Source organism: Triturus cristatus, chromosome 2_2 (genome assembly GCF_964204655.1).
Source record: "Triturus cristatus chromosome 2_2, aTriCri1.1, whole genome shotgun sequence".
Lineage (NCBI taxonomy): Eukaryota > Metazoa > Chordata > Amphibia > Caudata > Salamandridae > Triturus > Triturus cristatus.
The window spans coordinates 307,547,475-307,574,889 of NC_140582.1; the positions used below are offsets into that span (position 1 = coordinate 307,547,475).

The following is a 27,415-nucleotide window of genomic DNA, read 5'->3' on the forward strand; positions in this document are numbered from 1 at the left end:
AGACCATGGTGGGAGGCACTCAAGTCACCCCATCCTGGATTCCCCTGGGTGTCTAGTTTTCAAAAATGTATAGGTTTGCTAGGTTTCCCTAGGTGCCGGCAGGGCTAGGGTTCAAAAACTACAGCAAGTCACTTTGCCAAAAAAGGGTCATTTTTCACTGCAAAATTGAGGTGTGACCACGTTGCGTTTTGCGCCGTTTCCTGTCGCGGGCACTAGGCCGACCCGCACAAGTGAGGTACCATTTTTCTCGTAGGACTTTGGGGAACGCGGGGTGGGTGGAAATTTGTGGATCCACGCAGATTCCAGAACTTTCCACCACAGAAATGTGGGGAAAATGTGTTTTTTTGGTCAATTTTTTACGTTTGCAAGGGATTCTGGGTAACAGACCATGGTGGGAGGCACTCAAGTCACCCCATCCTGGATTCCCCTGGGTGTCTAGTTTTCAAAAATGTATAGGTTTGCTAGGTTTCCCTAGGTGCCGGTAGGGCTAGGGTTCAAAAACTACAGCTAGTCACTTTGCCAAAAAAGGGTCATTTTTCACTGCAAAATTGAGGTGTGACCACGTTGCGTTTTGCGCCGTTTCCTGTCGTGGGCACTAGGCCGACCCGCACAAGTGAGGTACCATTTTTCTCGTAGGACTTTGGGGAACGCGGGGTGGGTGGAAATTTGTGGATCCACGCAGATTCCAGAACTTTCCACCACAGAAATGTGGGGAAAATGAGTTTTTTTTGTCAATTTTTTACGTTTGCAAGGGATTCTGGGTAAGAGACCATGGTGGGAGGCCCTCAAGTCACCCCATCCTGGATTCCCCTGGGTGTCCAGTTTTCAAAAATGTATAGGTTTGCTAGGTTTCCCTAGGTGCCGGCAGGGCTAGGGTTAAAAAACTACAGCTAGTCACTTTGCCAAAAAAGGGTCATTTTTCACTGCAAAATTGAGGTGTGACCACGTTGCGTTTTGCGCCGTTTCCTGTCGCGGGCACTAGGACAACCCGCACAAGTGAGGTACCATTTTTCTCGTAGGACTTTGGGGAACGCGGGGTGGGTGGAAATTTGTGGATCCACGCAGATTCCAGAACTTTCCACCACAGAAATGTGGGGAAAATGTGTTTTTTTTGTCAATATTTTACGTTTGCAAGGGATCCTGGGTAACAGACCATGGTGGGAGGTACTCCAGTCACCCCATCCTGGATTCCCCTGGGTGTCTAGTTTTCAAAAATGTATAGGTTTGCTAGGTTTCCCTAGGTGCCGGCAGGGCTAGGGTTCAAAAACTACAGCTAGTCACTTTGCCAAAAAAGGGTCATTTTTCACTGCAAAATTGAGGTGTGACCACGTTGCGTTTTGCGCCGTTTCCTGTCGCGGGCACTAGGCCGACGCGCACAAGTGAGGTACCATTTTTCTGGTAGGACTTTGGGGAACGCGGGGTGGGTGGAAATTTGTGGATCCACGCAGATTCCAGAACTTTCCACCACAGAAATGTGGGGAAAATGTGTTTTTTTTGTCTATTCTTTACGTTTGCAAGGGATCCTGGGTAACAGACCATGGTGGGAGGTACTCCAGTCACCCCATCCTGGATTCCCCTGGGTGTCTAGTTTTCAAAAATGTATAGGTTTGCTAGGTTTCCCTAGGTGCCGGCAGCGCTAGGGTTCAAAAACTACAGCTAGTCACTTTGCCAAAAAAGGGTCATTTTTCACTGCAAAATTGAGGTGTGACCACGTTGCGCTTTGCGCCGTTTCCAGTCGCGGGCACTAGGCCGACCCGCACAAGTGAGGTACCATTTTTCTCGTAGGACTTTGGGGAATGCGGGGTGGGTGGAAATGTGTGGATCCACGCAGATTCCAGAACTTTCCACCACAGAAATGTGGGGAAAATGTGGTTTGTTTGTCAATTGTTTACGTTTGCAAGGGATTCTGGGCAACAGACCATGGTGGGAGGCACTCAAGTCACCCCATCCTGGATTCCGCTGGGTGTCTAGTTTTAAAAAATGTATAGGTTTGCTAGGTTTCCCTAGGTGCCGGCAGAGCTAGGGTTCAAAAACTACAGCTAGACTCTTCGCAAAAAATGTGTAAATTTTCAGTGTGAAAATGTGGTGTGTTCACCTTAGGTTTTGAGCCACTTCCTGTCGTGGGCACTATGCCTACCCACACAAGTGAGGTACCATTTTTATCGGGAGACTTAGGGTAGTTTAGATTTGTAAAGAAACTGTTATTACCTATTGATTTTTGATGCATTTCTCCCTTCCAAATGAAAGACATTGTGTAAAAAAAAAGTCATTTTGAAAAATGACCAAAAATTGTCATGCAAGTATGAGTATTCCCAATTTCGAAAAAGTGCAAATATACACTGTTTCTAAACTCTGTAATTTGTTCCCATTTCAGAAATACAAAGGTGTCTTTCATACCAATTTTTCCATGTATACAGTTTCACACTATAATTGCTATATACCCAGAACTAAAATAAAAACCATTACAAAATGCTGCTCAGTTTTTTACTCTGGGTTCGTTGGGCTCTTGGTGAACCTACAAGTCCTATATATCCCCACAACCAGGAAGGTCCAGTGGTTGTAACGGTACATTGCTTTCTAAGAGATGTCATAATTAGAAGAAGTTACAGGTGAAAACGTTGACTCAAAAGGCTGCTTTTTTCAACTTTCCTATATTTAACAGGTAGTTTCTATAAAGAAACCTTGATGGATCTACACAAATGACCCCTTGCTGAATTCAGAATTTTGTCTACTTTTCAAAAATGTATAGCTTTCTAGGATCCATTATTGTTTTTGTACCCATTTCTACCATTAACTGGAAGGAGGTTGAAAGCACAAAAAATAGCAAAAATAGGGTATGTCCCAGAAAAATGCCAAAACTGTGTAAAAAATGTTGGTTTTCTGACAAAATTCTGTCATTCCCTAAAAGCTGGAGAAATGGTGATTTCAGCCCCACAAACCCTTTTTTGCTACCATTTGCAGAGAAAAACCCAGAAGCTTTCATTTGCAGCCCGTTTTTCCCATTTTTCCCAAAAAAAACAAAATGTTGCTGTATTTTGACTAATTTCTGGGAACCCTCTTGGAGAATCCACAAACCCTGGGTACCTTTAGAATCCCCAAGATGTTGGAAGAAAAGGACGCAAATTTGGCGTGGATACCTAATGTGGTCAAAAAGTTACAGGGGCCTAAGCGCGCACTACCCCAAATAGCCCAAAAAAGGCTTAGCACAGGAGGGGAAAAGGCCTAGCAGTGAAGGGGTTAAACTATCAGCAAGCCAGTACTAGGCACCGCTGCTAAGTAATTGCCGATGACATGCAAGCCGTATATTTTTCAGATTCCTCTTCCTGCCTTTCTGCAAAGAAAATACACTATAGCGGTGCCCCAATAAACATAACAGCAAAAATAACAGCACTTGTACTTAACCTATACTAGAACTACGCTGCCCACCCTCCCGCTGGAATATGGAGCCCCACTTTCTTCTGTCAGTAGCTGGGGAAGGCAAGATAAAAGAAAGACATGCTGAGTGAGTCAGTCATCCAATCCATCACTGACTATGTGGTTGAGTTAGCGAACGAAACATTAACATGGGTTGGTAACTGCTTTTATATCAATAAGCTCCTGAGTCAGGCCCACTGATCCGAGCATTTATGAAAGTTTGTTGAGATTTTCTATTGTTGGGATTATTGATCGAACAATGCTGCATATTTTTTAACAATAGAACATATCATTTTAATGCACTAGAGTAAATTTAAATAAGATTATTTTAGTAGTTTTAAAAAAACAACAATGGCATTTACAAAGTTCTAAAATATTTTAAGGTATTTAAAAAAGTTAGAATTGTTACTCAAATGAAAAAGAATTTTCAAGATGGAAGTGGCCAGTATAAAACATATTTTAGTACTTTTAAAGTACTATGGATGCTTGTTTTATTAATGTTTCCCCCTTGTTGCCTCTTTCCTCTAACACCAACCACTTCTCCGTGTTGGTGCCCTCTGTACTCCACTGCTCGCGCTGTGGTTGATGAATATTTTTTTCCTTGTTGCTTAGGTGCTTGTCTGTCCCTCTAATGGAGTGGTGTGGCTCACTGGTTAGAGGCAGCAGACCCGGAAGCAGAGGACGGCCCGGGACCAGGGTTCAATTCCCGATGCGGCAGGGTCGTTGGACCAGGGCCAGCAGACTCGATAATTCTCGCCTCGGTGCCCACTCTAACCAGGGATCACACTTGGCAAATCTGGGCATTAGCTTGCCTCATCTCCACAACGGCCCCCCACATTCGCCGGGGATGCCTGGTTTCACCTTGGAGATACCCAGGAGGGACCATCTCACAGGGATAGCCAGGATGGGTTCCCCAGCGGTCTACAGCGCCAGGATGCCTCAGGGCAGCAGTGCGCTTTACTAGACGCATACATTTACATTTCTGCTGCTGTTACTAGTCTCTGCCCCCTCCCTCGCGATGTTGCCACCGTCCCTCTCTGCAACACTCTAACTGACTCTTTTCTGTCTATGTGCTAGCTTTAACGCGGGAAAAGCATGCTGCATTTTTTGGACAAAAAAACGTCTTTGTTCAGATTTCATTTTATGAACAGTGCGTGCGTTATTGTTTGTTATGTGAACATGTTTCATTTTGTATTGCCCAATATGTCTGCTTCGATTGTGGATTTTGATCCTATTCGAAGCTGTAGTTTGCTTTTAAGAGTTGTCCAGATAAAAATGTCCATTAGAGGCGCAGTATTTGTTGACCAGGGATAATACAGCATGCGAAGCTACTGTTCCAGTTAGCAATCAGTAGCCTTCCCCTGTAAAGTAGGGGAAAGGTTACTCTAGTACACAGCACCAAAACCCTTGGGCCTCTCTTCTCCTCTCCGTGGCTACTGTGCACCAGCCTGCATGATTAATGTTCAGTTGAGATGGGCACCATCTCTGTGACTTATTCTGCTGCCATACCAGGGCATGTGCACATTCACTAGTGGGCAGTGGACTGAGCTGTGCAGTGGTTCAATATTTAGGGCATGATGCAGCTGCTTTCCCGGAGGCAGGCAGATGTTTATTTCTTGGCCATGCGTGACTCACCTGCACACATCATGAACAAAGGCCTTTGGGTTGTATGTGAATGTCTGCACTTGCTGTCATCTCTAGGTCAAGGCCTTATGGGTGTCTAATGTTATCGGATTAGCACCAAAAGAAGTTTCATGTGCACAACCACCAATAAAAAAATCTCATAATAAAGTTGACATATTGTGTGACCTTGTACATGCAGAGCCCAGTCGAGGGTTTGAGGCTTGCCTTGAGCACAGCACAATATATTGCCTTTCTCAATAAACAAGTCATAACACTTTAACAGAGTTTCAGTAACTTATATTGCACAACTGCTCACCAAGCTACAACTTAAAACAAAAAACTGCTTATTATTAATCACATACACAAAACCTATTGCACTTACCAATGCTTGTTACACATGTTAACTCTATCTGGGCAAAGGTTTCACCTCATTAGTACCAGTCTAACACCCAAATACAGAAATATGCAAAGGAAAGGTGGCTAGTCAACCTTTCCGAAGGGTCTCCTACTGCTCAGCAACAGGTGTTGCCACGTTTTTAGTAACTTTTGATCCGTTTTAACTAGAAAATATTTTTTAAATATATCTTCAGATTATGCAGCTAACAATGGATTATGTGGCAACTGCATCAAGTCCATAATTATGCCTGTAGAAATGTATTGTATAGTTAATAATACCTTTACAAAACTATAAAAAAGTAAATAACCAGAATGCAGATAAAACCATGTATAGATAACAGATGCCAATGACGCTAGTTCTGATAGGTCTTAATGCCTCTTTTGACGCAGGCTCCTAAGGAGAGAGATTAAGCAACCAACAGAAAAAGAGGCCTCGGACCTTATACAGAACAGAGCATGAAGAATAATTAAGGAAGGTTGACAACATTCTTTAAAAACGTTTAAAAAATGGAATACAGAGTTTTAAAAAATAGTTGAAGCAGCAGACAGGGCACAAAGTCGGTCCGACTTGACTAAGACACTGAAACAGTATTCAATTTTCGCATAACACAGAACTTAGAGTGCAGCAATCAGCGAAGCTGAGATGGACAGCGGGAGGGTTCTTTTACTCTAGGTGTGCCATGTGCAGTCGAAAATAAAAAACAAAAAATACTTTCCAGAAATGGGGCAAGTTCAGCTGGCCCCTTATATGCAGATAGTAATGGAGACCGGTGCGGAGGGCGACATTTTTGCGTTTGAGAGGAAAGTGCTTCAATATTAGTTCAGTTTGCTTGCTGCAGTTCGAAGGAATTTAACAGGTTTAATTTTGAATGATGAATTTGCTGGGTTCAGGCTGGCGATGACTGCTTGCCGGCTTGGGCGACCCCTAGCCAGATGAAGTGACCTCGGAGAAGGATAGTTCTTTGCTGCATAAGCTGAGGACAAGCGCATAGAATGTGGCTTAGAGTTTCTATACCTTGTCTGCATAGGCGGCAGCTTGTATCGTAGGCGGTGCCAGGGAGGAAAGTGAGCACTAAGATTCCACTCGCCCATTCTTAATGCCACAAGCCGCCATTTAATCCATAAAGGGTGGGTGCAGGTGATGTAGCACTGCTGTTTAAGTGAAGAGTATTAATGTATGACTGACCACGCATGAGAGCGCATAGACAAAATTGTCATGTCTTCCAGTTTTGAGAGTTTTTTGGCCGTGCTGGCTGCTAAGTTCTTGAAGACCTGTTGTGAGAGATGTTTATTCCAGGCTTCGGTTAGTGAGAATTCAGACAGTTTAGCCTTAAGGTGTTGTTTATATGATGATGACCTTGGGTCGCAACGCTCGAGTTCGCTCCAGAATAGGCCATGTATGGTTCTGGATAATGCCTGTCAGAGCCTGTTGGAGAAGTTAAGAAAACAGCTGTCTCTGGCCCACCGCTGTCTTGTGATGTTGTACTCAAGTCTCACTCGCGCCGGTGATGCTCTTTTAGGAAGTCGCAGAGTGGATTTGTATATCCTGGTGACCAGTTTGTCTACGGTCCCTGCTTCCTTGCCCAAGGTGACTTCACTCCCATATGTTAAGAGTTGGGATGATTTTGGCTTCATCACCTGGAGAAGGGGGTCAAGGCTGGGGCCTAGTAGCTTTAACGCGATGGATGACAGGGCAAACATTAGGATAGAGCCCTTGTTCTTTATGGTGCATATGTGTGAAGTGAGTGACCATTTGTCGTCTAGCAGAATTCCTAGATATTTATAGTGCTTACTCTGCTGGAGCCTGGTGCCCTTGAGCAGCCACCGGTGGGCCTGGTTTGGCTTTTGGCTAAATACAACCTTTTTTGTCTTTGCTTGATTGATTTCCAGCATGTTCTCATCTGTGTAGTCATGTAAGGTGGTCAGGAGTCGTTGGAGACCTACCTTTGTCTGACTGATAAGCACCAGGTCGTCCACATATAGCAAATGTGACATGCTTTGACCTAATAGGTTAGGCATGTGGCAGTTTGTTTCATCAAGTTGCTGTATATATAAGTTAAATAGGAGTGGGGCCAGCACTCAGCCTTGCTTCAATCCAGAGCTCGTGGGGATCTTCCTTGAGATACAGGAGCCATCTCCTAATTTAATTCAGACCCAGGTGTTGGTGTGCAGCTGTATTATTGCTCTCAATCGGCCATCTGGCAACCCCCAATCCCACAGTTTATGTCAAAGGGGCCCTCTTGGAATGCTGTCAAAGGTGGCTTTGAAGTCCACAAAGCAGGAATAGAGGGCACTTTTGCCTTTGAGTGTATTGTCACACATGACGGCCAGCGCCATCAGATTCAAGGAGGTACCACACTTGTCGCTAAAGCCACATTGATTTTTGAGTATGATCTGGTGAAGTTCTGCCCAAACTTTAAGATCGTCATGTAGCAGGCTGGCATGCAATTTGGCATAAAAGGCAATTAGAGCTATGAAGCGATAATGGCTAGGGTTGGATTTCAATCCCCCCTTTAAAAATTGGTTGGATTATGGATCCGCTCCAAGACTTTGGGATGGAGTCCGTTGCCAGACAATATTGAAACGGAGTAGTTAGTACCTCGGACCAGAAAGCTGGTTCGGATTCAAGGAAAGCAGTGGGTAGCCCGTTGGGGCCAGGAGCTCCATCTTTGCGCATCATTGCCAGTTTCTGTGTGTATCGTTCCTCTGGACTAAAACAGGCTTAGCTAGGTTTGGAGGAGCCAGACATTTCGTTGGCCTTTGGGGGCATAGATCGGACGCTATGGGCACCTGTCGGGCTGCTGGAGTGGATTGAGTATTTGGGCCCTGATAAAAAATGGGCCAACAAAAAATCAACCCACTCATTCTGAATGTTGGCGTTGGTGCCCCTCCTGCTTCCAATTGTGGCTTTATTGATCAGTGACCAGAATTTTCTTGGGTTCCTTCCCTTGCTGGCTTCAAGCAAGTGAAGCCCGAAGTCCTCAATTCTTTCCCTTTTGGCATGCCAGATGTCTCTCCTGAATAAGGGTCTTCATAGGTTCACACTGTTCCTTGCGGCCATAGAGGAGGGTTGCTTAATAACATCACGCAGGTTGAAATTGACTCTTCTTTTTAACAACTTCAGGTCTTCTGTTATTTTAAGTCTGGAAGAGGGCAGATCACGTGGCTTTGCCCGTGATGGAGATTTGACTAAGAGTTCCTGCATAATTTGTTCAATAAGGAGAGACCACTGCCTAATTGGAGAGTTGTTCTAGGCTTTGATTTCGACGAGCTGGGCCATAATTATGCAGAAAACATCTCAGCCGCAAAAGTGCATAATTGCAGTTTCCCTATTACTGATGCTGCATTTCTCTGAAGGACTTAACTGAACTTGAATGTCATCAGAAACACTATCAATAACAGAAACATTCAAGAACTGTAAATAATATGTAGTTTCTTCATTTTTATCTCCAGATTTAGATGCAAAATGAGAATTTGCTGAGGACACTATAGCGCACCGTAGGGCTCACATGTATAGGCAAGTCATTGCCACTGAATCAGGAAACCAGAGAGAAACTTTATAAGAGGCATTGGAAAACTAAATAAGTCTGGCCTTGGCAAGCAATGATTACATCTTTTATTATTATTTTTTTTTATTGCAAACATTCCACAAAAAGGAAAAAAAACATTGCGTTGCATTAAGGTGGCAGCCACATGTTTACAATGAAAACTTTAAATTTACAAAAATAACCATCACATATCACTTTAATAATCATTTTTTCATGCATGTTATGCTATGTACTAGACACTTGTAGGGCCACGATTTTATTGCTGTTTTTGTTTGATTGGTCCTTCACAAATATGCTTGTTCTTTTTTTGAAAGTGCACACCGTTCTAATCTTACCTGAGTTATCTGAGAATTCTGGTTCCTCCCATTTGACAGTGTGCTCCTTCTCTGTTGTTTGAATTGGTGAAGGCGATCTGCACCGGTCAATGACTGGTGGCTCTATATCTAAAGAAACAAACAGTAGAAATTACATGTGCAATAAATTCCCGAATACACCTGTAAGCCAGTGTGAGAAGTTGGCCTGGCCTATGCTGGTCACTAGTTATAGTGGCCACCTTGCACCAGTCCAATTGACTCTTATGGTAGATAGGTTTAAGACAACCTTTTAAAGAAAGCTATCCTAGTGGTAGCTGTGGAGAGCAGCCTTCAGGCTGAGTCTCAGAGGAATATAAAGCAGCTTGTTTTACCTTATAATCTCCTGAATTACCAAATGAAAGGACACCACACAGGTATATATATCAAATATATATGTATTTATTACTAGACACACTCTACTAATCTCTTTATGAGATTAGAAGCCAGATACACATTCAAATGTCAATGCTTCACAATAAATTAAGCACAAATATGGCTGGAGCCCTAGGGGCGTACCAGACCATATACTAAAAAAATGGTATAAGAATGTCGACTTGCAAAATGACAAGGCCTAGGGCCTGGGGAATCGCTGGGGCTTCACTACTGCAGTGTTAGCAGGTAAGTAACAGGCCCACGGGAGACGCGTGCAGTGTGTGAACACAGCCGTGGGTTCCCTATTGATTACAATGGTGCAAGTCGCGGTTTGATATATAAAAAGTTTTAGGGTACTTTGAGGAAGTCTACAAGCAAGCCACTTACAAGGTAAGTATTTCGAGGGCCAACACACAGTAGGGCACCGGAGTACACAAGTTACCTCACCCAGGGAAGCCGGGTGCATAGGTGTCTTTTGGTGTCGGGTCGCGTCGCTGTTTTCTATGGAGACAAAAGAAGACTTGCTGCTTGCGTCGCCTGAAGAAGTATCCGGTGGAATCTAAGGGTGGATTCAAGATGCAGAAGACCTGAAAATTGAAGGGACAGTGTTCAAAGTCACTTGCCAGTGACCGGTGGCCAAGAAGATGGATGACCACAGACGTCGGGTGATTTCAGTTGTGTTTTGACTCTTCGCTCATGAGGTCCAAGAAGGATTGACGATGACCAGCAGCTGGATTCGGAGTGTCACATGACGTCTGCAGCTGACTGCAGTGTCGACAACCGGATTGGATCCAACAAGCCTTGGCAACTGCAAGTCTCGTGTAGACTGAAGAAAGTCGATGGTGCAGACCAGCAAGGTCTGAGGGACTCACCCAGCGAGGGTAAGTGTGGGCAGGCCTGGAGCAACCAGGGGAGCCCCTTGAGTCGATAGGAAAGTCTTCAAGGGACCCATTAGCCAATGGGCAAGTGATCGCGAAGACGCCTCTTCAGGAAATGCTTACAAAGGAGCCCACGGTCACTCGGGATGGGGTAGGCCTCTGATTTTCGCTGCAAAACCTACTGGAGGCTTGGGCCACAAATATTCCAATGCACAACTTCGTAGATCGTCGTGAAGGGATTGCACTGAACAATAGTGCACGGTCCCCTGGTATTGCTGCTCCTCGTCACTCGTGGGGTCCACTCGCCACAGCTTTGCGGGGGACTCACAATGGCCGTGGAGAAGTCAGGAAATCCACTTCTGGGGTAGCAGGGACTTCGAACTCCAGCGGGAAAGTTTGCAACCGTTGATTAAGGTTTTTGGTGCCTGCTAAGAGGGGAGTCACTCCTTGACTCCAAGGGAGATTCTTCTGTCTTCCAAAGGTAGTGGAACGTCGAAGGGCCAGGATTCTTCTTTGTAGAGCGTCATCCAGGGTTATCTGCTTTGCAATGGCAATGCTTGCTATCTTATAGTGAAGATAGGGGAGGGACTAGCTCTATGACCACTCCTCTAAGAGGGTCAGGGTAGGGGGTGGTTAAACCCACTTCCCTTTGTCAGTTTTGCACCAGAGCTGGGACAGGTAGCCCCTGAACCGGTTTGAGCTGGCATTTGCACAGAGGAGCCTACTGCTCCCCCAGTGCAGGACTTCAAAGCACTCTAGGAGTGCACCCACCCAGCTCCAATACACTAAATCCTGTCTGGAAGGTGGTGACACCTCCCTGTGACAGGATGCCTTTCGTTGGGCTACCTCCACTGCGAGTTTCAGTCTGCAGCAGGAGGGCAGCCCAGTGTCTGTGCTGGTGGCATCCATTTTGTGATGCCAGGGCTCTATAGGATTTCTATCATTTTACATGTCGTCCCCTCTAGAAGGGTGGGATCATGCTCCTACATCAAGGACTGATGTGGGGGTATGATTCCAAGTTGTTTGACACCAAACACGACATGTTTTGATGCAGTCATTCCAAAGTTAGCATTTTAATGCACTTAAGAGTATATGGTTTAACCGCATCCACAAACAGCCATAGAGAATAGACTCTGGTAGCTGCAGAGGGGCCCTGCGCATGCAGAGGCAACCCCTCACATTGTAAACCACGCACCCTGCCCTCAGGATTGATATGGCCTGCCATAGGGTTGGCTGATAGATTTAAATGTGTGTGTATGGTGAGATATAGGAACCTATATCTCTGTGAGGAGTGCTAACACTACCTCACACAGGCTGCAGTAGCAGGCCTGTGGTGTCAGATTGAGCATGCTTCCCAGGGGTGGCATAATACATGCTGCAGCCCCTGGTAGGCCTGTGAAGTGCCTATGCCCTAGGTAACTAAGGTACCATATACTAGGGGCTCATAAGGTACCACAGTATTCAATCACTAGTGCATCTAATATGCACACCAAGTCGTTTAGAGAGAACAGAGAGACTAGGGCCCTGATTAGCAGGGACCCATCCAGACTATAGCCAGAAATCAGTGTATACATCAGAAAAAATGTGGGGGCAACATGAGTGAAGATCCTACTCTCCTACACAACCCCCCCAAATGCAGGGACATTAAACTAACCTTGACCAGTTGAGTCTTCATGTTCTAAGTGGAAATACCTTGAGAGTCCATCTGCATTGGCATGTTGGGCCCCAGGTCTATGTTCCACTGTATAGTCCATCCCCTGTAGGGAAATTAACCACCTGAGCAGTTTAGGATGTTCACCTTTCATCTGTTTGAGCCATAGGAGGGGCTTGTGGTCAGTCTGAACTATGAAGTGAGTGCCAAACAAGTATGGCCTCAGCTTCTTCAGGGCCAACACCACCGCAAAGGCCTCCCTCTCTATAGCTGACCAACGTTTCTCTCTAGGGGTCAGCCTTCTGCTTATGAAAGCTACTGGCTGGTCTTGACCTTCATCATTAAGTTGAGACAGTACAGCTCCCACACCCAGCTCTGAAGCATCTGTTTGAACAATGAACTTCTTTTTGTAATCTGGACTCTGCAAGATGGGGGCAGTGCACATTGCCTGCTTGAGGTCATCAAATGCCTTTTGACAGCTAGCTGTCCACTGAACCTTTTTTGGCATTTTCTTAGAGGTCAGATCATTTAAGGGGGTCACTATAGATCCATATCCCTTAACAAACCTCCTATAGTACCCAGTCAGGCCTAAAATGGCTCTAACCTGTGTCTGGGTTGTTGGAACTACCCATTCCATGATGGTTTGGATTTTGCTCTGCAATGGTTGAATCTGGCCTCCACCTACAAGGTGGCCCAGGTACACAACCTGACTCTGCCCTATCTGGCACTAGTGGCCTTGATAGTGAGGCCTGCTTTTTGCAGGGCCTCCAAAACATTTCTGAGGTGGACCAGGTGACCCTGCCAGGTGGAACTAAAGACAGCAATATCATCAAGATAAGCTGAGCAATAAGTTTCCATACCAGTCAGAACTTTATTCACCAACCTCTGAAAAGTGGCAGGTGCATTCTTCAAACCAAAGGGCATTACCACAAAGTGATAGTGCCCACCAGGGGTTGAAAATGCTGTTTTGGCCTTGGCATCATCAGCTAACTTGATTTGCCAGTAGCGAGCTGTTAGGTCAAATGTACTAAGATACTTGGCTGAGGCCAAAGTGTCTATAAGTTCATCTGCCCTGGGAATTGGATAGGCATCAGTCCTGGTGACTGCATTGAGGCCTCTGTAGTCAACACAACACCTCATTTCTTTCTTACCACCCTGGGTATGAGGTTTTGGCACAAGGACTACTGGGCTAGCCCAAGGGCTATCTGAAGGCTCAATAACACCTAGTTCCAACATTTTCTGGACTTCAGTCCTGATACAATCCCTGACATGGTCAGGTTGCCTGTAGATTTTACTCTTTACAGGCAGACTGTTTCCGGTGTCCACCTCATGGGTGCACCAGGAAGTCTGACTTGGGGTCAGGCTAAACATATGTCTAAACTGTTGCAAAACTTGTCTGCATTCAGTTTGCTGATGCTCAGTGAGGCTGCTTGCCAAAGCAACACCATCAGCTGACCCATCATCAGGGTTCTGTGAAAGCAGGTCAGGGAGAGGGTCACTCTCCTCCTCCAGGTCCTCATCAGTTGCCATGAGCAAGCCCATGTCAGCCCTGTCCACATATGGGTTAAGTCTGTTGACATGGAGCACCCTAAGGGGGCTCCTGGGAGTTACAAGATCCACCAAGTAGGTGACTTCTCCCTTGTTCTCAACAATTGTATGGGGGCCACTCCATTTGTCCTGGAGAGCTGCTGGGGCCACAGGCTCCAACACCAACACTTTCTGGCCTGGCTGATAAACAGTCAGGACAGCCTTTTGGTCATGCCAAGCTTTTTGTAATTCTTGGCTAGCCTCAAGGTTTTTAGTTGCCTTCTTCATATACTCTGCCATCCGGGAGCGGAGACCAAGTACATAGTCCATCACATCCTGTTTTGGAGGTTTGAGAGGTAACTCCCATCCCTCCTTCACCAGACATAAGGGTCCTCTGACAGGGTGCCCAAACAGAAGTTCAAAATGGCTGTAGCCAACCCCCTTCTGTGGGACCTCCCTGTATACAAACAGAAGGCAGGGAAGTAAAAGGTCCCATTTTCGCCTAAGCTTTTCTGGGAGGCCTTTAATCATTCCCTTTAAGGTTTTGTTTAATCTCTCAACTAACCCATTGCATTGTGGGTGATAGGGAATAGTGAATTTGTAGTTGACACCACACTCCTTCCACATTGCTTTTAGATATCCTGACATAAAGTTTGTATCTCTGTGAGATATGACCTCCTTAGGGAAACCCACTCCGGAGTAGACTCCAATGAGGGCTCTTGCTACCACAGGAGCTGTGGTAGTCCTTAGGGGTATAGCTTCGGGATACCTGGTGGCATGATCCACTACCACCAGTATAAATCTGTGCCCAGATGCAGTTGGAGGGTCAAGGGGACCAACAATGTCAATCTCTACCCTTTCAAAGGGAACCCCCACCACAGGTAGTGGTATCAGGGGGGTCTTTGTTGTGCCACCTGACTTGCCACTGGCTTGGCAAGTGACACAGGAGCGACAAAACTCCTTGGTGTCCTCAGACAAGTGTGGCCAATGACAATGTGGAACAAGCCTGTCCCAGGTCTTGTTTTGGCCCAAGTGTCCTGCCAATGGGATGTCATGTGCTAGGGTCAAGAGGAACCCCCTAAACCTCTGAGGTATTACCAACCTCCTCGTGGCTCCAGGGGTAGGATCTCTAGCCACAGAATATAGGAGCCCCTCATCCCAATAAACTTTATGGGACCCACTAGCACTCCCAGCAGCCTCAGCATCAGCTTGCTGTCTCGGGGTTCAAGAGAGGGGCAGCACTGTTGCTCCTTACTCAGATCTTCCCTGGAAAATCCCCCTGCCCCCAAGAACTCAACCTGATCAGGCTCAAGTCCCTCTGGGGCAGTTCCTTCTTCAGGATCTGCTTCTCCTCCCTCAGGAGGGGAATCTGAGATCTGAGACAGAGGGGAAGGCACAGCCTTAACCCTACTGCTCCTCCTCTTGGGTAGCATCTGGTCCATAGTTTCAGGATCCAGAGCTGGTTCAGCTTTATGCATTTTGGCTTGTGACCTGGTCACAGCAAATATCTCTGCAGGTATGCCCAACATCTCAGCATGAGTCCATAATTCTACTTCACACCAGGCTAAAGTCTCAGATCATTGACCAAGAAACATTCAACAGGGAGGTCTGCACTGACTACTACCTTTTTGAGGCCAGTTACCCCTCCCCAGGAGAAATTCACAACTGCCAGGCTATGGTTGGTCCTGACATTGCTTACATTGGTCACCTGGTACATTTCACCCAGGATGATCTGTGCAGGGTCCACTAGATCCTCTGCCACCATGGTGACACTAGCACCTGTGTCCCTGAATGCCAAAGCCTGTTTGCCATTTATGATAGGCTGCTGTTTGTACTTGCCCAGATTACTGGGGTTCACTAGGAAGGACATATCAAGGTCTCCCTCACAAACTAGCAATGCCTGAGTGGGTTCTCTGACTAGGCCAGAGTCCACATCAGAACCCAGGGTCAACCCTACTACACCCTTATTCTGGTTACCACCTCCACCAATGACTGCACTAGGGGGAACAGCTGCCTTAGGGGCTGGAGTGGTGGTGGTTCGGTCTTTGGACTTGGTACAATCAGAAGTCCAGTGCCCTTTCTGTTTACAGAATTTGCACCAGGGCTTCTTTTGGCCTTTTCCCTTTGTAGACTGTGACTCCCCACCAGATGCAGATGTTTGGGGCCCTTGTGAGGACTTCTGGTCTTTTGCCTTCTCCCCACCTTTATCTGAGCCTTTAGGATCCTGTTTCTTAGTGTCACCCCCTTGGTTCTGGGTTTTCTGCCTCACCCTGGTTCTGACCCATTTGTCTGCCTTCTTTCCAAATTCTTGGGGAGAGGTCAGATCAGAGTCCACCAGGTACTGATGCAACAACTGGTTTTGGCAGTTATTAAGGATCTGTTCTCTCATGATAAGATTATACAATCCCTTAAAATCAGTAACTCTACTACCAACCAGCCAACCTTCTAGAGCCTTGGTTGCACAATCAACAAAGTCAGTCCAATCCTGAGTCTGTGCTTTCTGGGTATCTCTGAACTTCAACCTGTACTGTTCAGTGGTTAAGCCAAACCCATCTATTAATGCACTCTTCAGGGCTTCATAGTCATTAGCATCCTCTTCTCTAACAGTGAGGAGCTTGTCTCTACCTTTATCAGAAAAGGAGAGCCACAAGATTGCTGCCCGCTGTTTCTGGGGGACCTGCTGAACTTTACAGGCCCTCTCCATCGCAGTTATCCACTTGTGGATTTCATCCCCACTCTGGTAGGGAGGAACAACCTTGGACAGGTTCCTATGGTCTGGAATATATTCTCTACCTCTAGGGACACTGTTGCTGCCACCAGGGGTATCTAACCCCTCTTTTCTAGAAGCTCTCTGGAGCTCAAAGGCTTCTCTATCTAAGGCCAATTGCCTGGTTCCGAGGGTAAGCCTAGCTTCCTCATACTGGAGCATCTTGTACCTTCTTTCAGAGGAGGTCTCTCTATGAAAGTATGAGTTCCTCTGATGGACAGAATCCTTGTCAGAGTGATATGAGTGGTTAGATTCCCTTGATAGGGACCTAGGCCTCTCTTCCACTCTGTCAACTCTCTTAGGGAGAATTCCTCTGTCCTGTTCAGACCTTTCTGGTTCTGGCCCTTCAATCACAGACTCCAGGTCAACTTGATTTTCATCATCCGACCCAGAGACTATGGCTGACCCACCCCCTGATCCAGATCCACTAGCTCATATAGCTAGTCTAAGATCATCTGCTACTAACAGATCTATCAGGTGTAGGGCTGAGGGACTCCGTCCTAGCTTCAGGTGTCTTTCAACACACATGGCCTTCAAGTCAGTGTAGGCCATGTCCTTGTACTGAGGCTGGGTGGACCCACTGGCTCCACCTTTTAAGGACATTCTAGTGTTGTGCAGTGTTGTACTACCTACACTAGTTTGTGGCGTACTGAACCTAGCTTGAGCTGTAGCAAGTGTGTGCTATCCCTTCACAAACAGCTCTAAGTTCAGTAGAACTTATTGATACTAAGCTTGACTTTATATGTACCTTGAGTACCTTTAGTGGTTTTCAGTTAGTAATTCAAATAGAGATTTTCTGGTAAAACAATGGCAAGCTGGAATCCCACACGCTGCCCACCAATGTGAGAAGTTGGCCTGGCATATGCTGGTCACTAGTTATAGTGGCCACCTTGCACCAGTCCAATTCGACTCTTATGGTAGATAGGTTTAAGACAACCTTTTAAAGAAATCTATCCTAGTGGTAGCTGTGGAGAGCAGCCTTCAGGCTAAGTCTCAGAGGAATGTAAAGCAGCTTGTTTTACCTTATAATCTCCTCAATTACCAAATGAAAGGACACCACACATGTATATATATCAAATATATATGTATTTATTACTAGACACTCTACTAATCTCTTTATGAGATTAGAAGCCAGATACACATTCAAATGTCAATGTTTCACAATAAATTAAGCACAAATATGGCTGCAGACCATATACTAAAAAAATGGTATAAGAATGTCGACTTGCAAAATGACAAGGCCTAGGGCCTGGGGAATCGCTGGGGCTTCACTACTGTAGTGTTAGCAGGTAAGTAACAGGCCCACGGGAGACGCGTGCAGTGTGTGAACACAGCCGTGGGTTCCCTATTGATTACAATGGTGCAAGCCGTGGTTTGTTTTTTAAAATGTTAGGGTACTTTGAGGAAGTCTACAAGCAAGCCACTTACAAGGTAAGTATTTCGAGGGCCAACACACACTAGGGCACTGGAGTGCACGAGTTACTTCACCCAGGGAAGCCGGGTGCATAGGTGTCTTTTGGTGTCGGGTCGCATCACTGTTTTCTATGGAGACCAAAGAAGACTTGCTGCTTGCGTCGCCTGAAGAAGTGTCCGGTGGAATCTAAGGGTGGATTCAAGATGCAGAAGACCTGAAAATTGAAGGGACAGTGTTCAAAGTCACTTGCCAGTGACCGGTGGCCAAGAAGATGGATGACCACAGACGTCGGGTGATTTCAGGTCATCAATGGTGTTTTGACTCTTCGCTCATGAGGTCCAAGAAGGATTGACGATGACCAGCAGCTGGATTCGGAGTGTCACACGACGTCTGCAGCTGACTGCAGTGTCAGCAACCGGATTGGAGCCAACAGGCCTTGGCAACTGCAAGCCTCATGTAGACTGAAGAAAGTCGATGGTGCAGACCAGCAAGGTTTGAGGGTCTCACCCAGCAAGGGTAAGTGAGGGCAGGCCTGGAGCAACCAGGGGAGCCCTTTGAGTCAATAGGAAAGTCTTCGGGGGACCCACTAGCCAACGGGCAAGTGATTGCAAAGACGCCTCTGCAGGAAATGCTTCACAGGAGCCCATGGTCACTTGGGATGGGGCAGGCCTCTGATTTTCACTGCAAAACCTGCTGGAGGCTTGCGCCACAAATAGTCCAATGCACAAGTACGTAGAATGTCGAGAAGGGATTGCACTCGATAATAGTGCACGGTCCCCAGGTATTGCTGTTCCTCGTCACTCGTGGGGTCTACTCACCTCAGCTTTGCTGGGGACTCACAATGGCCATCAAGAAGTCAGGAAATCCATGTCCAGGGCAGCAGGGACTTCGAACTCCAGCGGGAGTGGGAAAGTTTGCAACTGTTGCTTAAGGTTTTGGGTGCCTGCCAAGCAGGGGAGTCACTCTTTGACTCCAAGGGAGATTCTTCTGTCTTCCAAAGGTAGTGGAACGCCGAAGGGCCACGATTATTCTTTGTAGAGCGTCGTCCAGGGTTATCTGCTTTGCAATGGCAATGCTTGCTATCTTATAGTGAATATAGGGGAGGGACTAGCTCTATGACCACTCCTCTAGGAGGGTCAGGGTAGGGGGTGGTTACACCCACTTCCCTTTGTCCGGTTTCGCGCCTGAGCAGGGACAGGTAGCACCTGAACCGGTTTGAGCTGGCATATGCACAGAGGAGCCTACTGCTCCCCCAGTGCAGGACCTCAAAGCACTCTAGGAGTGCACCCACCCAGCTCCAATACACTAAATCCTGTCTGGAAGGTGGTGACACCTCCCTGTGACAGGATGCCTTTTGTTGGGCTTCCTCCACTGCGAGTTTCAGTCAGCAGCAGGAGGGCAGCCCAGTGTCTGTGCTGGTGGCATCCATTTTGTGATGCCAGGGCTCTATATGATTTCTATTGTTTTACATGTCGTCCCCTCTAGAAGGGTGGGATCATGCTCCTACATCAAGGACTAATGTGGGGGTATGATTCCAAGTTGTTTGACACCAAACACGACATGTTTTGATGCAGTCATTCCAAAGTTAACATTTTAATGCACTTAAGAGTATATGGTTTAACCGCATCCACAAACAGCCATAGAGAATAGACTCTGTTAGCTGCAGAGGGACCCTGCTCATGCAGAGGCACCCCCTCACATTGTAAACCACGCACCCTGCCCTCAGGATTGATAGGGCCTGCCATAGGGGTGGCTGATAGGTTTATATGTGTGTGTATGTTGAGATATAGGAACCTATATCTCTGTGAGGAGTGCTAACACTACCTCACACAGGCTGCAGTAGCAGGCCTGTGGTGTCAGATTGAGAATGCTTCCTAGGGGTGGCATAATACATGCTGCAGCCCCTGGTAGGCCTGTGAAGTGCCTATGCCCTAGGTACCTAAGGTACCATATACTAGGGGCTCATAAGTTACCACAGCCTCCAATCACTAGTGCATCTAATATGCACACCAAGTCGTTTAGAGAGAACAGAGAGACTGGGGCCCTGAATAGCAGGGACCCAGCCAGACTATAGCCAGAAACCAGTGTATACATCAGAAAAAAAGTGGGGGCAACATAAGTGTAGATCCTACTCTCCTACAGCCAGTGCATTAATTGTGGCGATTCGGAAATAAACCACGTGTAAGATAGTTGAGCGCTGAAGAGGATCTTAATACAGTTAGCTGATAGAATACTCCAATAACGTAAGGGTTTGTTACTGATATTTTTTGTGTTTTTACGTCATAGGTTCTAATTCTGACATATCTGCAGCAACTGCATGTTTAAATATGAGAGCGAGTGCACACTAGTAAAGGACCTGAGTTGTATTTAGAAATCAGTGGGAAATCATGTGTAATCACTGCCCTCAGCAGTTGTCGTTGGACAGAATTAGTAACTGGATTGGCACTGACTTTGAATAGACACAGAGCAGCAATCGAGCTATGTATGGACAAAGCTGGTGAGCATACAAGGTCTTTGCAACAAAACAGGTGGCAAAGACAGTGACTGCATAAAAGCTGGAGCACTGAGGAAGCATTACACACAGTGAGCCGGGACGCAACAGGCGTGTCTGCCTGTTTCCTACACCTAGGAGCATTGTTGTATTGTAGAAGGAGCTGCAGAGACTGGTGCAGCTCCTTCAGTAATACTGATATTATCTTAAAAGGGCATTCCCTCATTTGCAAGGGGGTGTGACCACATGCAAATGAAGAAAACACTTTGCCTCTGCGCCCTTACATAAGTATGGATGTAGGGAAAGAGTCCATCAGGAGGCGCTCTGACTACAGCACAGAACAGTGGAACACAGTCTCTCGGTACCCTGAGAGCAGCACTCTGGAAGGGCTAAAAGGAGTCCCATGGACTCCCCAGATATCCCTATGCAGGCTGTGCAGTCACTCACTGCACCTGCCTGCAGAGCGATCTCTGTCCCCCCCTCTGAAGTGCAGATAAGAGCCCCACTGCACAGTGAAAGATGCAGCAGCTGCTTCAAACCTTTCATTAATGTGCTGCCCATGGGCGGGCGAAGGTCACAACTGCTCTAGTGGCAGGACGTTGATGGTAATAGGGCGCACTCCCTCGGTCTGCACCAGGGTCATCTTGTCGAAATGTGCATCGGTGCAGATCTGGTCAAGATACTCCTACCATAAGACAGTCTCTGGTCCTCATTATGCCACAGTGCATGCTGCCTACTGGGAAGTGGTACTCTAAATGTGGACGTATTTCAGCTTCGCAGAAAGCGCAGACATGCCACATTTCCAATACAAGAAATGTAGGTGGTTGGAGACTGTAAGTGCCTGATCATGTAAAGTAGTAGATGAGTGAACTGGCAACCAGGAGAGGGCTTCAGGCAATTCAAAACTGGATTTCATCAGAAGCTGATTCCTAGTTCAGGTTGAAACATGTTTGAATATGAAAAATGACTGTGTTAATTGACACTTGTTCTGTCCTGAACTAGCCATCAGCTTCTGACTAAAAACATTTACAAAATGATTATTATTATTTATACTATATATATATATATATATATATATATATATATATTATCTACTGGCGGTCGCCAGTAGATAGTTATAGTTAGGACCCTCTTACCATAGGAAATCCGCAACATTCTATTTGGAATAACTTTTGCACCGGTCTACGAATCCTCGCGAAATTTTCAAAATAGGTGGGGCGCTACGCTCCGCTCCTACGGCACGGACGGAACGAACTTCGTAAAGTGGGCGCAAACGCCACGAACGGCGTAAAGTAACTTAGCATTTAAAAAAACGTACAAATTCACACACGTTATAGTTAGGAATTAGCATTTATAAAACCTTGCAAATTCACTAAAAAAACCATAGGTTTCACACAAGTTATAGTTAGCGGACATTTTACTGATAAAAAACCATTGAAATTCCCCCGTTATAGTTAGTGCAGGCAACTATAACTCACGCGACCGCAATCCTCTGCTGATGCTAATACTGTATTTAGACACTTATTTACCCATGTCTTCTTCCATAAATTTTTAGCTATACATATATTACAAATATTTTTTTTTCATAAAGACACATATGTCATCAGCAGAGGATTGCGGTCGCGTGAGTTATAGTTGCCTGCACTAACTATAACGGGGGAATTTCAATGGTTTTTTATCAGTAAAATGTCCGCTAACTATAACTTGTGTGAAACCTATGGTTTTTTCAGTGAATATATATATATATATATATATATTCACTGAAAAAACCATAGGTTTCAGGCACGTTATAGTTAGGAATTAACATTTAAAAAACCTTAGAAATTCACTGAAAAAACCATAGGTTTCAGGGGCGTTATAGTTAGCTGGACTTTTCACTCGTACAAAACCATTGAAATTCCCCCGTTATAGTCAGTTCAGCTAACTATAACTCCCGCGCCTGCAATGCACTGCTGATGACGTCACATATTACATCACTCATGACATGGTCAGTGACATCACTCATGCCATCACTGATGACATCATCCAGTGAATGAGTGTTTTTCTGAAAATTACATATGTTTTATATATGTATATCTCAAGGTTGATGGAAGAATACATGGGTATATAAGTGTGTAAATGGATGATTTGTTTTTGAAAAATTGATTGTATAATTGACTGATTAAGTGTATCTCAGCTTCTGACTAAAAACATTTACAAAATGATTATTATTATTTATACTATATATATATATATATATATATATATATATATATTATCTACTGGCGGTCGCCAGTAGATAGTTATAGTTAGGACCCTCTTACCATAGGAAATCCACAACATTCTATTTGGAATAACTTTTGCGCCGGTCTACGAATCCTCGCGAAATTTTCAAAATAGGTGGGGCGCTACGCTCCGCTCCTACCCTGAAAGTCTCGGGGGGATTTGTCAAGCGGGGGCTGAGAAAAAAGTGGGGTCCCAAAACGCGTTTTTCCCATGCATTTTTCCATAAGACCTTTAGACACAGCTACAGCCCGAACGGCTGAACAGAGTTACTTGAAATTTGGCAGAGAGGTAGTCCTCAGTTCAAGGAAGTGCCTTTTGTAGGTCTGGTGTAAATCTGTTCAGTAGTTCCTGAGAAAATAGCATTTAAATCAATATATATATCTGAGCCAGCTTACGGTGCGCTTACCGTGCGCTTACGGTAAGCTTACCATACGCGTACGGTGACGTGCGCAAGCGCGATTCTGATTGGCTGTTAGATCTTAGTAAACATTCGAATCGGTCGAAACCAGGAAGTGTCGGCCGCCATTTTCTCTCTCGCACTCTGAGTGGAGTGGAGGAAATTCATTGTCGGAAAACAACAAAAGAGGCTTCCTAGAGAGCTCCCAACCACCCAGTCATGATTATGGAGTCCCCAAAGAACCCACAAGGCCAAAAATAATTTTTTTAGAATTTTCGAAAAATCGCCGATTACGCTTACCGTACGCGTACGGTAAAAAAAAACAAAAAAAAAAAACAATGTCCACGTTTTCCACACCCCGTGTGCAAAATTTGACCGCAGGACACATTTTGCGCATGGCACATAGATCAATGCAATACATAATAATCAATATTTAACATTTAACAACGATGCGCCCAATACGGCCTCCGTGTGCGCACGATGCGCGAAGCGCAGCATGCGTACATGGCCCATCTAGCGTAACGTGGGCACGCGGTGCGCGTAGCGCACCGCGTGCCCACCGTGCGTGCACGGCACTAACTGCGTAAAGTGGGCGCGCGGTGCGCGAAGCGCACCGTGTGCTCACTGTGCGGACACGGTGCGCGAAGTGCACCGTGCGCGCACGGAACGAACTGCGTAAAGTGGGCGCAAACGCCACGAACGGCGTAAAGTAACTTAGCATTTAAAAAAACGTACAAATTCACTGAAAAAACCATAGGTTTCACACACGTTATAGTTAGGAATTAGCATTTAAAAAACCTTGCAAATTCACTAAAAAAACCATAGGTTTCACACAAGTTATAGTTAGCGGACATTTTACTGATAAAAAACCATTGAAATTCCCCCGTTATAGTTAGTGCAGGCAACTATAACTCACGCGACCGCAATCCTCTGCTGATGCTAATACTGTATTTAGACACTTATTTACCCATGTCTTCTTCCATAAATTTTTAGCTATACATATATTACAAATATTTTTTTTTCATAAAGACACATATGTCATCAGCAGAGGATTGCGGTCGCGTGAGTTATAGTTGCCTGCACTAACTATAACGGGGGAATTTCAATGGTTTTTTATCAGTAAAATGTCCGCTACCTATAACTTGTGTGAAACCTATGGTTTTTTCAGTGAATATATATATATATATATATATATTCACTGAAAAAACCATAGGTTTCAGGCACGTTATAGTTAGGAATTAGCATTTAAAAAACCTTAGAAATTCACTGAAAAAACCATAGGTTTCAGGGGCGTTATAGTTAGCTGGACTTTTCACTCGTACAAAACCATTGAAATTCCCCCGTTATAGTCAGTTCAGCTAACTATAACTCCCGCGCCTGCAATGCACTGCTGATGACGTCACATATTACATCACTCATGACATGGTCAGTGACATCACTCATGACATCACTGATGACATCATCCAGTGAATGAGTGTTTTTCTGAAAATTACATATGTTTTATATATGTATATCTCAAGGTCGATGGAAGAATACATGGGTATATAAGTGTGTAAATGGATGATTTGTTTTTGAAAAATTGATTGTATAATTGACTGATTAAGTGTATCTTAGTGAATACATGGCTTAGTGAGTAATGTTTAAATATGTAAATATCTGTATCAGTCTCTCACTTTGTGTATAAGTGGCTGCATGGGTTGGTGAGTAGCTACATGAGTGTCTATAGAGGTTATTAGTTGTTTTTTTGAGTATCAGTATGAGTGTCTGAGTGTATGTATGGTTCGGTGGGGGTATTACGTAGTGCATAGGTGCATGAATGAGTGACTGACTGTATGTGTTGAAGACAGCATGTGTGCAGGACTGTATGGGTAGATGAGTGTGTGCATGGGTGTGTTAGTGAGTGAATGACTGTCTCAATAGTGTCTTTATGAGTAACTACATATGTTTTAAACTAGTATATGTGATTATTGGTGTATAAGTAAGTATATGTGAGAGTGAGAGATTGAAAGAGTTCCTATATGAATAAGTATGTGTTTCTATAAGTGATTGTTTAAAAGACTAAGTATGTGTAAGTTTCTGTAGAAGTAAGTGTGGTGGTGTGTATAACTGTAATGCAAGTAAATGGATGTTTGATTCTTTATTAGCATGAGTGACTATGTGTGTGAGTAACTCTATGGATGAGTGGTGTTGTGTAACAGGATGTATAGGTGAATGAGTACATATGATGAGTGAGTACATGTATGAGTGACTGTATAGGATTGTTGGTGAATGAGTGGATGTGTTTGTGGATCTTAGAATTACTGAATAGGTTGTTGTAACTGGTATTGGTATGTCCATTGTTTTGAACATTTTAGTTTCTATTTTTGAATGTGTGTATCAAAGGTTATATTAGGGGGAGAGGAGGTTTGCCACTCTATCACGAGGATGATGTCATCAGTGATATCATCAGTGATGTCATTTGAGATGTCATCAGTGATGTCATGAGTGATGTCACTGACCATGTCATGAGTGATGTAATATGTGACGTCATCAGCAGTACATTGCGGGCGCGCTAGTTATAGTTAGCTGAACTAACTATAACGGGGGAATTTCAATGGTTTTTTACGAGTGAAAAGTCCAGCTAACTATAACACCCCTGAAACCTATGTTTTTTTCAGTGAATATATATATATATATATATATATATATATATATATATATATATATATATATATATATATATATATATATATATACATTGGGGCGACATAGAGTAGACTTCAAGTAAGTGTTATTGTTACTTGATGAAATTATTATCCTCATAGGAAGAACCATCTTTGTAGTTATTTATCTCCAAAGGATTATGATTTTTTACCGAAAATAATGTCAGTAGGCCACATGGGTCTGCAAACCCCTGAATAGGTGCCACAAAACCTCAGGGTTTGGCGGACCACAGGTTTATAAACAAACCTCAATACTATAACAGTCAACCTGCACAATATTCCTCGTGATGGGCTAAATCCTAAAATGCAGTTACAGTGGGCTGGGCTAATCACTGGCTACACACTAAACAGTGATGACCCCATTTTCAATAGCATTGATAAATGGTCATAACCGTAGGATGTCTGCTGCTTCTTGACAATGGGTGACTTTTCGTCAGATGGTTCCATCTTTTCCCAGCATGAAAATTAAAGTAAAGCAACAATAGTACATCTGGAGCGTTTGAATCTGCAAAATTGGAATGTGTTGGCAGCATGGACTGTAACTCATAAACTGTGGTTTATTGGCAGCTAAAACCAGCTCCAGGAATGTGATCATTCTAAGCCCATGTTGTACCGAGTGACTGTTGCGAGTGAATCCAGCCATCTCCAGAAGTTTGGGAGTTAACAACAAACGGGTCATGAGTATGTTCATACAGGCCTGCTCACCAGGCTGCGGAGCTGATGATCCCTCTTTCCATCCACCCCTAAAACAGTTTTCGGACCTCAGCCTGCCTGGGCTTTCCCCGTATCCCATATAACCGGGCTAGCACTGAAAATGATCAGTTTTATGTTGGCAGTAGTTGAATTTGTAGCCAGTGTGGATTGCACCACATAAACATTTTGGCATGAGTTATATTAACTGTATCACATTATGAGACCTGTCTGAATTGTTTGAATTTGTCAGCGGGAAAAGGTTGAGTTGATTTGTAATTTGTCCGTAGTGAATTACGCAGAGCCTGATGTGAGCATCATTCTACACCATACAATATATGGTTCATTGTTACCAATGACAGTTCACTACATTACATTTTGCGCCTCAAATAAAATTTTTATTAACGGCTTTAGTCACCAACAAATACAAATACTGCTGGCATTTGATCACAGGATATGACCGATAAATTCAATTACTTTTGACATTAAATTGTTTACGTGATATGAGGGATTGTTTATCAGAATATTTTTTTCAGCTATGCTATTTGGCTCCAATGTGTGAACCGTCTCGATTGGCCTGAGGATTTTGGGGCAAGATGATATACATTTATACAGACAATGGGAATTTTTTCACTAACATTTCCGAGAACTGACAAGCGCTATAAAGGCCTTTCTGCTAATTTACTGGTGCAAATGTGTATTTTTGCACTCCTCAGTCAATAGGTTGGTGCAAATCTTGGTTTTTATTTTAAACACTTTTTATTGGTACAGTTCAATTGTCATAAAAACTCATAAAACAGAAGGTCATGATTATTAAGACATTCCTCTTGATGATATAAAACCAGAAGAATACTGCTATTTTCAAACTGAACACAAATAAGCCACGATAAAATACAGACAATAAATAGATTTATATTGCACATTCCC

The 27,415-nt window shown here is 44.6% G+C and overlaps 1 protein-coding gene across 5 annotated transcripts in view; it reads right to left on the reverse strand.

The window, feature by feature from the left end:
- Positions 1–27,415, reverse strand: part of SVEP1 (sushi, von Willebrand factor type A, EGF and pentraxin domain containing 1) — a 1,063,460-nt gene that overhangs the window by 522,041 nt on the left and 514,004 nt on the right. For all 5 annotated transcript variants that reach the window (XM_085641350.1, XM_085641349.1, XM_085641348.1 and 2 more), the window contains exon 10: positions 9,317–9,424. In XM_085641350.1, the coding sequence (XP_085497476.1) occupies positions 9,317–9,424 (108 nt within the window). The remainder of the gene's footprint in view (positions 1–9,316; positions 9,425–27,415) is intronic.